Here is a 14,913-nt window from a genome sequence, read left to right as displayed (position 1 = left end):
GCCCTTAAAGGGCCAGCCACGCCCGTCCGTAGAGCCCAGGAGGCGGCGAGGTGGGAGTAAAGCGGCTTTATTGGGGGGCCTCAGGGCCCGGGGGGGTCCTCGGGGCGCGGCACGTCCCCCCCGCGGCGAAGCGTCTCCATGTGCTTCTGCATCTTCTCAGTCATCCAGGCTGGAGGGATGAAGGGCTTCAGCTCTTCCAGCCGCAGATCAACAGAGTCCCTGGGGAGGAAGGAGGGTGAGGTGGAGGGACTCCAGCACCCACTGCTGACCCCAAACCCACCATGTCCCTTGGCACCCATCAGTACCAAGCCCAGACCTACCAAACCCACCATGGATCTCAATCAGCACTGAGCCCAAACCTACCACGGACCCCCAAACAACACCAAGTCCAAACCTGAGTTGCACAACATGGTCCCCGGCACCAAACCCCAAACATAACTGAGCCCCCCAAGTGTCATGTCCCTCCAGCACAGGACCCCTGGGCAATGCAGCAGTGAGGGGGGACATGGTAGGGGTCCCCAGGGAAGTGGCCCCAGGCATGGCAGCACCTTCAGAATGTCTGCTTCAGTCCTCACCTGTAATCCTCACTGGCGGCCAAATCCCGAATGTCCTCTTCGATGAGGAGGTAGGCCTGTGGCACAAGGCGGGGGACACCTCAGGGTGCCTGCGAGGGGTGGCCGGGGCAGTGCCACACCCCAGCCAGCACCCCAGCTGTGCCCCCTGGCCTGCACCCCAGTCCTGTGGGCAGGGGATGGACCTTGGCAGCGCTGTGTCCCCATGCCCTGCCTATCCTCCTGCCACCGCCGCCTGTCCCACGGCTCCTCCGCCCGTGCTGGCCCTGCGGTGGGCCCTGCGCCCGGCCGTACTCACCATCTTGCCCCCAATGGCCCTCATGTGCTGCTGCTCTGTCAGCCAGTGCTTATCCTGCGGGTCGGCTGCGTACTGCAATAAAGCAGCAAGGACCGAGCTGAGCACGGGTGACAGACCCTTCCCTAAAAGCCCCCTCCTCCAGGATGCTGTGCCCCGCTCTGCTCTGCCCCCCGCTCCGCCTGCCCTGCTCCAGCCTCAGCCCTGGCTCTGGCAAACCAGCCACTTCGGCGGGCACGTGACACCACTGGCTCGTTTTGCATGTGCTAGCCAGACCTTGGGAACGTGCTCCGAGATAACAAACAAGGGCACAGGGAGGAAGTAAACAAGGGAGCTGAAGCACACGCTCCCAATTCCCATGGGAAACCATCCGGCTGTGGCACCTGACCTTAAAGAGGTGGGGATGCTTGATGTAGAGTCGCCCTCTTGTTCCTCCCATCCCGAGAGCTCTGCAAGAGGAACATGAGGGATGTTAGGGTTGTGGGGAGGGCAGCTGCAGTGGCACAGGGACAACCCCTCACCTCCCCAAGCCCTTCCTACTGCTTTCGAGGCAGAGAAGCGAAGTGACGGGAGGAGTGTCACGGGCTCCTGCCTGGGGACACCACCCTCCATCAACAGGGCCATTCCTTACTTGTTTGCTCGAGATCCCAGCACAAAGGTTGTGGTTTCAGTCAGTCGGGATGGATCCCACTACAGAGCAATTGGAAAAGGGGCAACATTAGAAAGGAAGTTGGTGCTGGCCATGCTCCACAGACCTCGGCTCTCTGACAGGGAACCTTGGAGCTGCCTCCAGACTGGGAGGGAGGGAGCTGGCCACAGACCTCCAGCCTTCCGCAGGGGAGGAACATTACATTCCGTCTGGGCTGATCTAAGCAGTTTCCCCCGTGGGAAACACTTGTGGGATTCTCCTGGCTACTCCTGGTCTCCTCAGGTCTCCCTCAGCAGCACCATGCTGCAGGGCTACAGGCTACAGTGCCTGGGGAGACCAGCCGAGGCCTCCGGGCACTTCGCTTCCTCTTCTTGCTCCACCCCTGCCCAGGGCCCCGTCAGAGCACAGCCCACACTGTCCTGCACCCCTGCAGCTGCAGGGCTCTGCTGGTGGGAGCAAAGGGGAGGAGAGGGGGAGCCCAGCAGTGTCAGACAGCCAATACCTTTGGTCCATCCCTTTTCACAGGCTCAGAGACTTTGAGCTTCCACCTGAGGGGAAGGAAAACACAGCAAGAATGAGTCCCAGTGGGACTAGCTCAGTTACCACCAGCAGCAGGGACTGAGCCCAAGTCCTTCCAGACCCACCCTTGTTCACATCCCTCCATTCCCTCACAGCGCGCAGCTTCGGACCCTCAGCTTTGCTGCACATTCTCCTCTCCTGGCTGCCCAGATCCCACCATTCCCCATGTCTCACCACTCACCTTGGGTGGTCCATCTGGACCTTTTCACTCCTTTGGGCCTGTTTAAAACCCCTTCTTTGAAGGTCTTTGCCTCCTGGGAGGAACAGCTGAACCTAACTCTGCTTCTGCCCACACCCAGAACTCCCATCATCTCTCTGCAGGAGAGGAGTCTGTGGGGTTTCTGTGCTCCCCACAGGCAGCCTCATTCCTCTTGCCCTCCCAAAACAGGGGCTCTAGCTCAGGGTTTGTACTCACGCTGCCATGCCTGAAACTCCGCGGTCATTTGACAGGCTCTGTCCTGGAGGCCGCCCCTTTCTCTGCATGGAAGAAACCCTTCTGTGACTCAGCTGTGCTGGCTGAGGGAACCCTCTCAGCAACCTCCCTCTCCCAGGGAGCTGCTCCTTTTGTCACAGGCAGAAACACTGCCTGGCACCACAGTGAGCACCTCCAGTGCCCCACAAAGGCTGCCTGTGCACCTCCATGCACTCATACTGTGGGAATGGCCAGCAATGAGGACCAAGCTTCCCAAAACATAAAATCTCTTGTGGGGAAAACCATCCTACCTTTTTCGGAATGGGGCTTCCTCGACGGCTCAGCTCCTCATCCATCTGTCGGGCACGCTGGAAGAGGAAGGGCAGTGGGATGAGCAGGGCTCTTCTCCCTACCTGGCTAGGTGAACGCTGACCCCAGCCCACCTCCGTGAGCAGCACTGAACTGCAACAAGCGGCACCCACACCTGGGATTCTCCTTGCCCTGCATTCCCTTCAAGCCCAACATCCCCCACTCTGCCTCTGCACTACTGCACTGGTGGCCAAGAAGAGTCAGAGAACAAAGTGACTCCAACTCTTCTTCTCCCAGCTCTCACAAGTCATTTAAACCTCTGTGTACAATCACAGCAATTACCTTTGGCACTGCCTGCTCATGGGGCAACCTGGGAACCACCTTTTTGCCATCAGAGAACAACAGTTTGGCCTGCAGGAAGACAAAGAAGGTTCCATGGATTCTGGGCTCAGAGAGGGTCCCGCCAGCAACCCCTCCCCCTCAGCACATCCACCTAAAAGCCCTGCAACAGCTCTGCTTTTGGAGTGCTACCAGGCCATGTTTCCACAGACAGCCAGATGCAAAAGCACAATCTGAGCATGATAAATTCTGGGGAACTGGCAGATAAGCAAGAAGTGAAAGGAAAAAGTCCTGCCCTACCCTGCCAAGGCCCTCTGACAGGTGCTGGGAGCCACTTTCTGTGGGAGCTACAGCTGTGTGCCGTGTTCCCACAGCAGCAGTGAGAAGCAGCAGCATGAGCTGCCCAGCCCTGAGTGCTCCCCTTTTCCCAGTGAGAATGAATCCCAGCACAGCAGCCACACAAGGGCTGCAGATGTCCCCTCACAGTGCCAGCAAAGCTCTTAAGAGGGACACATCCTAGCCAGGCTGCTTTGCTTGGGGGCACCCAAGAAACCCCTCGCCAGTGCCCACCTGCTCCAGGCAGCTCCTACAGGTCTCCTGGATGAGCTGCTCCGGGTCCACCTCCTCCCCAACGTTATCACGCACATTGATTGCTGCTGTCTGGAAAAACTGGAGAGGAAAAGGCAGGAGAGGGTGACAGCCTGCGCAGCCGGGCAGTGTCGGCTCAGCTCCCACACAGAGGCGGGATGGCCTCAGTGGCAGCCGAGCTGTCCCCATGCACCCCTTGTGCTGCTGCCACCTGTCCCCAGCGCTCACCTTCATGTACTTGTTGAAGACGCCCCGGATCTCCTCGTTGATGCTGGGCTGCAGCACAGCGCGCAGCAGGTCCATGGACACGCTCGGGTCCGTGAAGCTGCGGGTGCAGGGGTCAGGCGGGGTGCGTGGGACCCCCTGCCCCGGCCCGGTCTAACCCGATCCTCCCTCCGCCCGGTGCCCATCCCGGTCCCGCTGTTCCACCCTCCCCCTCCATCCTGGCCGCCCATCCCGGTCCCGCCGTACCTGGTGGTCATCTGGGAGCGCCGCCCGCGCCGCTGCACCTGCCGGTGCTTGATCATGATGTTCCAGGGGCTCTGCGGGACACACGCGTCAGCCGCGGCCCCGCCGCCGCCCGCTTCCCGCTGCCCGCCCGGCCCGGCCCGGCCCGGCCCGGCCCCCGCCTCACCGTGCTGACCAGCTGCTCCTCAGTGTCGCCCGGGCCCTCCTCGCCAGGCAGCCCCGGCTGCTGCTCCGCATCGCGGGCGGCGCCCATGGCCCCGCTCCCGGCTCCGGTGCGAGCGGCCGGATGCGCGGGGATCCCGCGTCCGCATCATCGGGCCCCGACGGATGTGACGCGGTTCCGGGGCAATAGGGCCGGGCCGAGCCCGCGGCGGCAGCGGGGAGGGGGAGGCCCGGGGGGCCACCCGGTGTGTGCTCGGGGAGCCCTGGGCTCACACGGTGCCCGCCCTGAAGGTGCCGCCGGAGCGCGGGCCGCAGCCCCCGGGTGTCCCCGCCGTTCCCCCGGCGCTGAGCAGTCCCGGAGGGCGAGGCAGAGCATCCTAAGTCCCACAGTCTTAAACTCACCCTGTCCCACCCAGAGGAGGACCTGTCGCGGGTGGAGCTGGACACACGTGGCCTCTGCCCCTGCGACCCGAGTACCTGCAGCTGGAGTGTGAATGCCGGTCTTTCCATGATCTGTGTGTTCCTCGTGTAATTTTCCACCATTCATCTTTCTGGAATCTCATCGTTTTTCTGAGCAAACACCCCAAAACAGCATTTCCTCATCTTGTCTAATGTGTGCAGAATAGTCAAAACAACTTTTCTGTCGTTTTCTAGATAATCTAACCCCATGTTTTGGCCAAAGAGAAGCTTTTCTGTTCAATCAGCTGGCTAACAATTTGCATTGATGAACCATTTACTGTTTTGCTGGTAACGTTTTTCCTCATTCCAAGATGATTCAGTGAGATGAACCAAGCAAAGGGGATTTGCCAGAGCGCAGGGTGGGTGTCGCTGTGCAGAGCAGGGCTGTGCTCCAGCAGCCATCTCCAAGTGCTGTCCCTGTCCTTTGTGCCAGTGGGGCAGCCCTGAGCCGAACTGTGAGGGAAAGTGGGATCTCTTTCCCACCTGCTTTGCCAGATGCTTCGTCTTGTTTCATTTGTGTTCAAGGAATGAGTGGATGCAGCACTTGGAGCCATGCTCTCATTGACAAGGTGGTGATCGGTCAAAGGTTGGATTCAGTGACCTCAGAGGTCTTTTCCAACCTAAATCATTCTGTGGTTCTGTGATCCCAAGTACCAATGCTCTGGGGGCTGTGGTGGTGCCTCCAGAGGATGTGCTGGTGTCTCTCAGCACCTGTCACTGCAGACTTTGGCTGTGTCCCCTCAGTGTGACTCTCCTGCTGTAGCTGTCAGTTTAGCAGTAGCCACACTGGGCTCCCATGGAAGCCTGGAGTGGCTGTGGGAGCAGAGGCTGCTGACTCATGGGCTCACATGCTGGAAGAGACTTCTGCCCTTGTCCCCTTCCTGCTGCTTTGGCCAGGGCTGCACCAGCCCAGGGTAAGCTTTGGTTTGTTAGACAAGCCCAGTGGCGGATGTGGAGCCCACCAAGTCACCATCAACATCAACATAACCTCATTATCAGCAGCATTGGGCTGCTTGTGCACTTATTTTGGTTGCTCCAAATTGTCAGCAACAAAAATTGGACATTGCCCAGAGGAGGGGAAGAATAACTGCAGCTGTAGGAACTCCCAGGGAATGGTGAGGAGACTGATACTGTTAATCTGTGACACCAGCTTGCGTTCTGTACCACCTTGATGGACAAGTTGTCCCTTGTGTTTATTTGATTCAAGTGAGGCTGCGATCAGATCTTTGGAAAGCTTTCCAATTAACAAGAAGACTTAAATCCTGGAACAAATTCTCAATGAAGGAGTCATCGCTTTTGCAGGGAGAGGGATATCTTTTAAGAGTGTGTCAGAACAACATCTGTCAGGGATCACCTAAATCTAACTGATGTGATGCCTTGTTTGGGTGTCCTCCAGGCCCTGGTTTTTAATGGTAATTTTTCCATGGATCTGTGTCGTAGGTGCATGTCTGCCAGGCAAAACCAGCTGGTTCACAGCTGAGGTTACCCACATTCCTGTTTGATTCTCTGGGAGACTTTGGACAAGTCCCTCTGACCCTCAGTGTCCTCAGGTGTTTATTTCATCAGAGCAATTTGCTTGTCAGACATTCTCCTCCATTAGTTCCCTAAATGTTATCCAGGATTATGGCCTGCTAAAAATTATGGTGTTGTTCCCAAAAGGAGGAACCACCAGGCACGCACGGGGACAGCGGCAGTGCTGAGCTCTCCCTTGTGGCACTCCTGAGGTTGGAAGGAGGCCTGTGATCCCTCAGGTTGTTCCAGATGGTTTGCCAGGTGCGTGGAAGGGAGTTGGCGCTGCTGACACTGGCTGGCCAGCACTGCCTGCTCTGGGGTGTCCGGCTTGGTGGTGATTAACAGCCACAGCAACGTGCGATAAGCACCAGGCTGTCGGGTTCTGCCAGGCAGCTGCGAGGTATGGAGCACCAGAGCTCTGGGGGACATGGGTGGTTCGTGAAAGAATTGTGTCCACCTTGAGTCACAGCAGGAGGAGAAGGATAAACCTGTACTTAAAGCATTTTTCTTGCCATGAGCCCTCTTCCCACACAGATTTGTGGAGATTTGTGCAGAGCTGTGCTCCTTCCCTTGTGCTGTTCCTGCATCATCTTGACGTGATGTTGATGGAAAGCTCTTTGAGCATGACTTTGCTTTTCCAGTGCTCCTGTCAAGTGCCAGCTTAGAGTTGTAGTAATAATGTCAAGCTCAAACCAATTAATTTCACTCAACACACAGTTGCAGATTTAAACTTTGTCTGTTATCCAGAAACTCCAACCCATTTGTGCCTGTTGCTGATGTGTTCTGGGCAGACCAGTCCTTAAGTTCTCCTATCCTATTGATTACACATTGGTTTGTGTGTAATTCATAAAGAAATAATTAAAAAGAGAAGGAAAAAAATGGAAAATTAGATTCCAACTAGCACTCCTGGGTGACTGGAGAATAACTTGGTGTAAATGGGTTAGCACTGACAGAATTGGATCTTAATTAAGCTTAATCTGCTGTCTCAAACATATTCAATGAGTCTTTACCCCAAGATCACATGCAGAGGAAAGGGAAGGCAATGTGGCAGGGCATCTAATTTTCATTTACTCTGACTGTGGGTGTCTGGTGAAGGCCAGCAGTTTGGCTGGCAGTTGAAAGACAGGTTCCTGTGCTCTCTGCAGCTTGTGTGAGCTCCTGTGCTTGAAGTCCCAAGACCTTTTCCTCCAGAGAGGTCCATTTTAGTGCAGCAGATGGACATTGGAGCAGATGTTCACTTGGACAGTAACTAATTAGGTGTTTGTGCATGCAGTAACTGTGCACTCCCATTGTGAATTCATGTGGTTATTGAATGCTCATGTGTAAATTAGTGGAGCTCTCATGCATGGACACAAAATCCTGAAATTCATGTTCAGGAGTTCCCAAAAGCTGCATGGAGGCCATGCTGATGGAGTCTAGTTGGGCTGGGGGAAGGACACACTGAGCTCTGACTTTGCCCAGTGTGCTGAGCTGCGTGGGGCTGCCCTGTGACAAGGGGGGTCCTGGGGAGGCCACGAAGCAGGAGGACCATGGGGCTGGGGGACAGCTTTAACTTGCTCTGGAGACTTTGAGCTCATTCATTTGTGTGCCTAAATCTGGCAACTGACAGTAGGAACACTGAAAGAGCTGGAGCACTCTGCTTGGGAATGGGATGGTTCAGAGACAGGTGCTCAAATGAAGCCTTGAATATTTGACCTACAAAAATCTGCCAACAGTCTCACATGTGAAACAGCAGCCTTGAATGAAGGGCATTTTGCATGTGGAAGGAGGGAGCTCCTGGTGCTGCTGCCAGGTGCTCTTGCCCTGCTCCTGTTCCATCCAGAATGGCAGGGCCAGGACAGGCTCCTGCCTGCACCAGAGCCCAGCACTGGGGCAGAGCCTGGTGCTGGGGCCACTGCTGTTGATAAAGGTCATTGTAGGGATTCCTCTTGAGAGCAGCAGTGAAGAATCTGCCTCTGTGCAGTCCTGGTTTCCCCTTCCCTCCTGCAGTCCTTGTGCTGTCCTCCTTGGAGTGCAGCCAACTCTGGATCCTGCTCTTGCCTTGGCTGTGGAGGAGTGGTTCTTCGGTAAACAGAATTAGAGCCAAATGTGGGAGGTTCCTGAAGTGACCTGTGAGCTGCCTCCTCCCATTCCTGGACCCGGGCTGCCTGCGAGGCACTTTAAATTGCCAGTTGGCGCAGCCCTGGACATAGAATTCATCAGCATGACACGAAGCATCCTCCTGCTGGGGCTCCTCACCCTTTGGGCGCAGCTGCAGGCAGCACCCGTTGCAGGCAAGTATGAGTGGGTGGGAAGAGCATTTAAGAATATTTTTCCTTATTTTCATAGAATCACAGGTGCTTTGCAGGTGCTGGCAGGTGCCAGGTTGCTGCCTTGTGAGGGCCAGAGAAGCCGTGGTAGGAGCAGGGTAGGATGAGCCCAGGCAATGTGGGGCTCGCCGCAGTGCCACAGTGGGCTGTGGCACAGTGCCATCTCTCCCTGACTCCCCAGTGCAACTGGAACCATGGGTGGCTGCTGGCCCCAGGGCAGAGGTGCCCAGGAGGGCCCCTCAGGCACCTCTGCCCCACCATGACACTGCCATGAGCTGGGAGGCACCAGCGTGGCCTTGGGCTGAGTTGCCTCAGCCTTGAGGGCAGCAGGGGTCAGGCAGAGCCCTGAAAACCCACCAGGAAAAGCTGCAGAGGAGAAGACAGCACAGCATTGTGGTAAACTGGGCTGCTGGGTGGGAGCAGTGGATGGGAGGGCAGCATGCTTGTGCTGATGCTGCTGCTTTCTGCTCTCCTACAGAGTTCCGTGCAGTAGCTCCAGCTGGGTGGCCACCACCAGGGCTGCTGGGAAGTGCCCTGCTCCTTGAGCCTGGGAAAGAGCCCAGCATGGTGCCTGACGATGATGATGACAATGACAACAACGTCTCCAATAGCAATGAAGCTGGTGTCTCCAACAGCGATGAAGCTGGTGTCTCCAACAGTGATGAAACTGGTGTCTCCAACAGTGACGAAACTGGTGTCTCCAACAGTGACGAAACTGGTGTCTCCAACAGCGACGAAACTGGTGTCTCCAACAGTGATGAAACTGGTGTCTCCAATAGTGATGAAACTGGTGTCTCCAACAGTGATGAAACTGGTGTCTCCAATAGTGATGAAACTGGTGTCTCCAACAGCCATGAAACTGGTGTCTCCAACAGCCATGAAACTGGTGATGATGGCAACAATGGCCATAGCCGTCGCAGCCGATGACTCTGATGGTGATGATGGTAATAAAAATCAGCTTTGTGATGCCAATGACCATGATCATGATGACAATGACAGTGATGATGGCAATGATGGTGTCAATGATGAAAATTCCAATAGCAATGAAGATGGCGATGATGGTGTCAATGGTGACAATCCCAATAGCAATAAAGATGGTGACTCCAATGACAATGAAAATTCCAATATCAATGAAGATGGTGATGATGACATCTGCAGTGACAATTCCAATAGCAGTGAAGATGGTGACTCCAATGACAATGGAAATGATCACTCCAGTGACAATGAAACAGTGCTGATTGCAGGGGGTGGAGATTTTAGTTTGTAAGGGTATAATTGCCCAGGGATTTTCAGAGATTTTTGGGTCCCTCTTTTGTGGCACCCGACTCGGGCTACCAGATTTTGTGATTGATCTGTGCCAATAAATGTATCTGGTGGACATGAGAGCTTAGTGTCAAAAATTTCCTTAATAGCTTGGCAACCCAAATGGGGCACTCGGTCACTTGCCCATTTTCTTCTAAGCTCCAGATACCCAAATTTGCAGCAGTGGGTAGTTTCACCCGGGAGCTCTGGAGTAAGGAAGGACTGAGTAGTGAGTGTCAAATCTCTAAAGGAGGTTCAAGACCTGCCTTCTACAAGTTTGAGTTTCGTGGGTTTTGGGAAAGATGAGAAATGTACCTGGCATAAAGAAGGGGATGCACTTAGCTGAGGTATTGCCGAACTGGGAGAAGACAGTCAGCACAACTAACTGATCTCTAAAGTCCATAGTGATATTATGCCAGGAGGAATGGCCGTATATTACTTGATGTGCCGGGGCAAAACCTGCAGAAGTGTAGCCCATAGAGAGGGCTCTCAAAGAGACTGTTTTGTTTTGCCTACAACATAGATTATAGGACTGACACACAGGGCAGATGGACTATTGATATGTATGGGATAACTGAGCTTGGGAAAAGCAGCATCTCGGGAGTGGGGCTGGTACATGATAACGTCCTGAGGTAAATTCTAGCCCAGACCCTGCTCCTCCCTTTGTGCCCACTGAAAAATATCTCCCACTGTCTGTCGCTGTTCCTGCTCCTGCCACTTTGCTTTCTATGCTCACTGCTACTTCACCTGCAACTGCCCCAATCTGATCTGGACAAATTATGTGAGTACTGCTATAAATGGGCAGCCAACAATTGTTTTAACTTATATCCATTGGCCCTGGATTACAGGAGATTTAGTGCTGTGAGCACTAACATGCCAGGGCTGAGGGAAGATGCAGAGCAATGTGCTCAATGATTTTCTTTTAAATTTGTGCTCCACGTGATGAAAACTGGCATGATTGGAGACCTGTGGAGGAAAAGCTAAAGGTGGCCAGGGACTGTATAAAAGATTTAAAAAGCAAAGGAATTTTTTGTAAAATATTACACACCTGCATAGAAGATTCCTATTAGGATAGGGAAAACCATAGGAGAGAGAAACAAGATCTGAGGGAGAAATATAAGGCTAGAAAGCAGCTGTATTATTATTGTCTTTGAAAATTGAGAAGATGCATAAACAGGAAGGAAAGCTACAGGAAAAAAGGAGAAAAAATAAAAGTCAGAAGAAAAGATGGAGATTACGTTTATGTGGACTCCCTGTCCCCCTGACCTTGTATAGATTAGAAAACTAACTGTTATCCCCTGAAGAATGAGATTAGAAACATTTGGGGTAGCCCTGACCATAGTGGACCTGGCAAAGAAGATTCTTGGTTTCCTTCAAATCCCCCTGAATATGAAACCAGACTCATTATAGAAACAGAAGAAACCGGTGGACCTTGGGATAGGTCCAATTATACTCCAAACTAACCCCATTTGATTTGATTTAGATGACTGATTTGCAAGAGCACTATGGCTACAAGCCAGGCCAGACTGAAATCTGGCAAGTGAAATCCTATTAATGCAGACATGATAATGGTCCAGACATTCTGATGCTATTGGATCTCATAAAAAATCAGTGAAATTTTTAACAGACATGGGAACACAAGATTCAATTTTAATGCAACAGAACATTGTTGGGTTTTCAACCTGGTCAGCAAAGAGTTAAAGTTACCAGAATAAACAGAACAAGTACCAAATGCCAAACCACCCAGGTTAATTCATGGCCCCTGGGCAGGAAGCACGTGTTGGCATGAAGTGTATGTCAGCCACTTGCTTTGCAGTTAGAGATCACAATGGAAACATTTGGGTTTTGGTGTTCTGAAGGGCCAAACCTGGTGTCTGCTGTTTGGCAGGGTATGGTCCTTGGGCTCAAATGCCAACCTTAACCCTGAAATCAGGAGGCTGCAGTGTGTGTGCTCTGCGCAGCACCTGCACTTCCTGATTCGACAATCACTAATGTACCACAATACCCAACTTCTGCTGCAGCACAGAATGGGATTTCTGCAGCCACACACCCATGGATGGCAGCACGGGATATGAAAGATGTGTCCTTTTTAGCCCCCTTATTAGAGGAGGATAAACAGAAATTTGCATTTCCTTGGCAAGGGACAATATACCTTTAACAAACTCCAACAGGGGTGTAAACATTTGCTGAATGTTTATAGTAATTCCCCTGGCAAGACACCCAGTTAAGGGAAGGACACCCCAGACTGTGAGGGAAGACTGTGACTAGGGAAAAGCCAGAGGTTGTAGCAAAGCTGGAGACTGGAGGGAAGCTGCAGACTGGTAGGAAGCCAGCATCTGGGGAGAAACATGGACGGGGGGAGAAGCCAGAGATGGGGAGAAGGCCAGTGGCTGGTGGGAAGCTGGCAGCTGGGGAAGAGGCCAGTGGCTGGTGGGAAGCTGGCAGCTGGGGAAGAGACCAGTGGCTGGTGGGAAGCTGGCAGCTGGGGAAGAGGCCAGTGGCTGGTGGGAAGCTGGCAGCTGGGGAAGAGGCCAGTGGCTGGTGGGATGCCGGCAGCTGGGGAAGAGGCCAGTGGCTGGTGGGATGCCGGCAGCTGGGTAGAAGCCAGAGACTGATGGTGAGTCAGTGGCTGGTGGGATGCTGGCACCTGGGGAAAACCCGTGCTGGGGGAGAAGCCAGAGACTGGGGGGAAGCCAGAGAAGCCTGAGGAGGGAAAGAATCCTGGATGTGACCACAGTGACAGTGAGGTGGATGATGGCAATGACAATGATGGCAGTGATGATGATGATGATGATGACAACGGTGATGACGGCTGTGGTGATCATGACTGTTGAAATTTTTCTATTATTTGAAAATGGCTAGGAGCTTGTTTGACATCAAGCTGGACTTGTTAGGTGCAAGTTGAACTTTATCTGAACCATACTGGGTGTGTTGTAGGTAAAAGACAGAGTAGTGAAACCCAGGGCTGACAATGTGAACATTAATAATAAAATAGACAAAACTGTAGCTTCAATATTACTTAAAAATTAATAACTGGCGTGGACAGCCCATAGATCATGGTGTATGAACTGTAACAAACATATTATAACATGGACCACAGAACTGAGTGAAACCCCCACCAAAACTGACCTTAGAGGGTGTGAAAATGACCACGTGGCAATCACTTGGTAATGCAACTGTGAGGCAATGAAGAGTGAGAAGACCCCAGAGCCTAACAATACTCTTGATCTAGACATGAGGGATGGGGAGTTTATGTTATAAGGGTATAATTGCCCAGAGATTTGTTTGGGGTCCTCCTTTTGAGGCTCCAGCTCAAGCTACCAGACTTTGTGATTGATCAGTGCCAATAAATTTATCTGATGGAGATGAGAGCGTGGTGTCAAAAATTTCTTTAATGCCAATGATGATATGATGATATGATGATGATGGTTACAGTGATGGTTCTGTTGACAGTGATTACACTTGTTGACTGATGCCACAAGGCGCACAAGGAACATGGAGGTGAGGAGAGCCCACAGTGTGTGGGTGCAGGGGCCTCTTCCTCTGCCTCCCTACCAGGGCTGGTCTTGGGCACCAGTGGTGTTTTGGGCAGGACCTTCTCTTTCCTAATAAACCCCACAACGGCCACTGGCTGGGTGTGACAAGCTGTCCTTGGTCAGTGCCTGGCACAGCCAGGTCATTGTGGTTGCCCGAGCCCTGTTCCGGCATAGGAAGGCTCTGGTGCTGCTCCTGCCCAAGGTGGGCTCAGCAGGGCCCTCTACACAGCAACATGCTTCTGTTCCCTGTGGGAGACCCCAGAGACAGCCCCAGCCAGGCACCCACCCAGGACCCACAGAGCAGCTCTGGACCTGGGGAAACCTCCTGGTCTGTGGCCCCAGCTCCCTGAGGCTCCCCAGGGCGAGCTGCTCCATGCCTAAGGCCCCCAGCATCCTCTGAAAGCTTGTGCAGGAGCCACAAGGCCAGGGACCCCATCCCTCCCACAGGGACTGAAGGTCCCTTAGAAGCAGGCGGGGGGGCTTGTGAGGAGACAGATGCAGCAGGAGCCAGACATTGTTCACCACAGACTGGGTTTACTGGGGGGTGGGCGGCATGGAGACCACCATGGGAAGCACAGAGCTGGGGGTGCTGAGGAGGGATCGGGAGGCTGGGTGATTATCCAGCAGCTGATGGAGCCCTCCATGGCTGGCTGTCCATCTGTCCAGCTGTTGTCTGGCTGTCTGGTGCAGGTTGGCTGCACAGACTGGGTCCTTGGTCCAGGTCCAGGTGGGGGCTAGGTGAATTCTGAGAAAGACAGGTAATCCATGCTCAGGCCCTCACCCTGTAGCATGACTGGGCACATCTGTCAGCCCCACAGCGGGGCCCTGGGAGTGAGGGCTCCAGAGACCCTGGACAGCTCTCCCAGGGAGCTGTGGGGGTTTTGCTGGTCACTTCTGCAGCATGCAAAGATGTAGGGGGGATGGCACAGGTGGGATGCTGCACTCCCAGCCATGGTCACAGTGGTCTGTGTGCCCATGGCTGCACATCCTCCTGCAGCACTGTTCCACTGGCTCCCGCATCCTCCACCCGTGCCCACCCGTGCCCACCCTCACTCACCTGGGGAGACCAGCCGGGCCCAGAGGCAGCAGAGCCCCAGGAGCAGGAGCAGCGACAGCAGCCGCATGGCATGGATGGGCAGCACGGGGGTTGCCTCTCTGGGCACAGGCAGGGGTTTAAATCCTCCTGGGGCAGAAGGTTGGTGCTCATGACCTGGCTCATGCCCCAGCACCTGACACGCTCCATCCGAGCGTGAACCCTCCCATCCCCTCCCTCCCGCGGGCAGCTGCTGCCGGACAAGCCTCAGGGGAGGCAGGTGCTGCTGCTTGGTGCTGGGCTCTGTGCAGGCCCAAGACAAGAGCAGCCAATGCAACTTCCCACTGCAGGAGACAGGTACGGGGCAGGCAGCAGCAAGGGCCCGGGGG

General features: G+C 54.2%; 2 protein-coding genes across 3 annotated transcripts; one reads left to right on the top strand and one right to left on the bottom strand.

Moving 5' to 3' along the window:
• Nucleotides 1–51: 51 nt before the first annotated feature.
• On the bottom strand, nucleotides 52–4,566 carry DNTTIP1 (deoxynucleotidyltransferase terminal interacting protein 1). Of its 2 annotated transcripts, XM_042048725.1 has the most exons (13): nucleotides 4,378–4,566; nucleotides 4,215–4,285; nucleotides 3,972–4,068; nucleotides 3,726–3,824; nucleotides 3,159–3,227; nucleotides 2,819–2,875; nucleotides 2,511–2,572; nucleotides 2,019–2,064; nucleotides 1,499–1,557; nucleotides 1,256–1,316; nucleotides 871–942; nucleotides 576–631; nucleotides 52–219 (listed from the first exon to the last, which is right to left on the bottom strand). In XM_042048725.1, the coding sequence occupies exons 1-13, from the start codon at nucleotides 4,462–4,464 to the stop codon at nucleotides 81–83; spliced, it is 975 nt and encodes a 324-aa protein (XP_041904659.1). In that variant the 5' UTR covers nucleotides 4,465–4,566; the 3' UTR covers nucleotides 52–80. The 2 variants fall into 2 exon arrangements, with proteins under 2 accessions (XP_041904659.1, XP_041904666.1); XM_042048732.1 differs by lacking the exon at nucleotides 871–942.
• A 133-nt stretch (nucleotides 4,567–4,699) lies between these two features.
• LOC121674406 (stress protein DDR48-like) lies at nucleotides 4,700–10,036 on the top strand. Its single transcript, XM_042048742.1, has 2 exons — nucleotides 4,700–8,617; nucleotides 9,132–10,036. Exons 1-2 carry the CDS (start codon nucleotides 8,431–8,433, stop codon nucleotides 9,578–9,580), a joined length of 636 nt encoding a protein of 211 aa, XP_041904676.1. The 5' UTR covers nucleotides 4,700–8,430; the 3' UTR covers nucleotides 9,581–10,036.
• The last annotated feature ends 4,877 nt before the right edge of the window (nucleotides 10,037–14,913 follow it).

The sequence above is a fragment of the Corvus kubaryi genome, unplaced genomic scaffold (assembly GCF_017639235.1).
Source record: "Corvus kubaryi isolate FWS band 111438036 unplaced genomic scaffold, C.kubaryi_AGA036_p1.0 134, whole genome shotgun sequence".
In the NCBI taxonomy this organism is placed as follows: Eukaryota; Metazoa; Chordata; class Aves; order Passeriformes; family Corvidae; genus Corvus; species Corvus kubaryi.
This window is presented reverse-complemented; position numbering and strand designations above follow the sequence as displayed.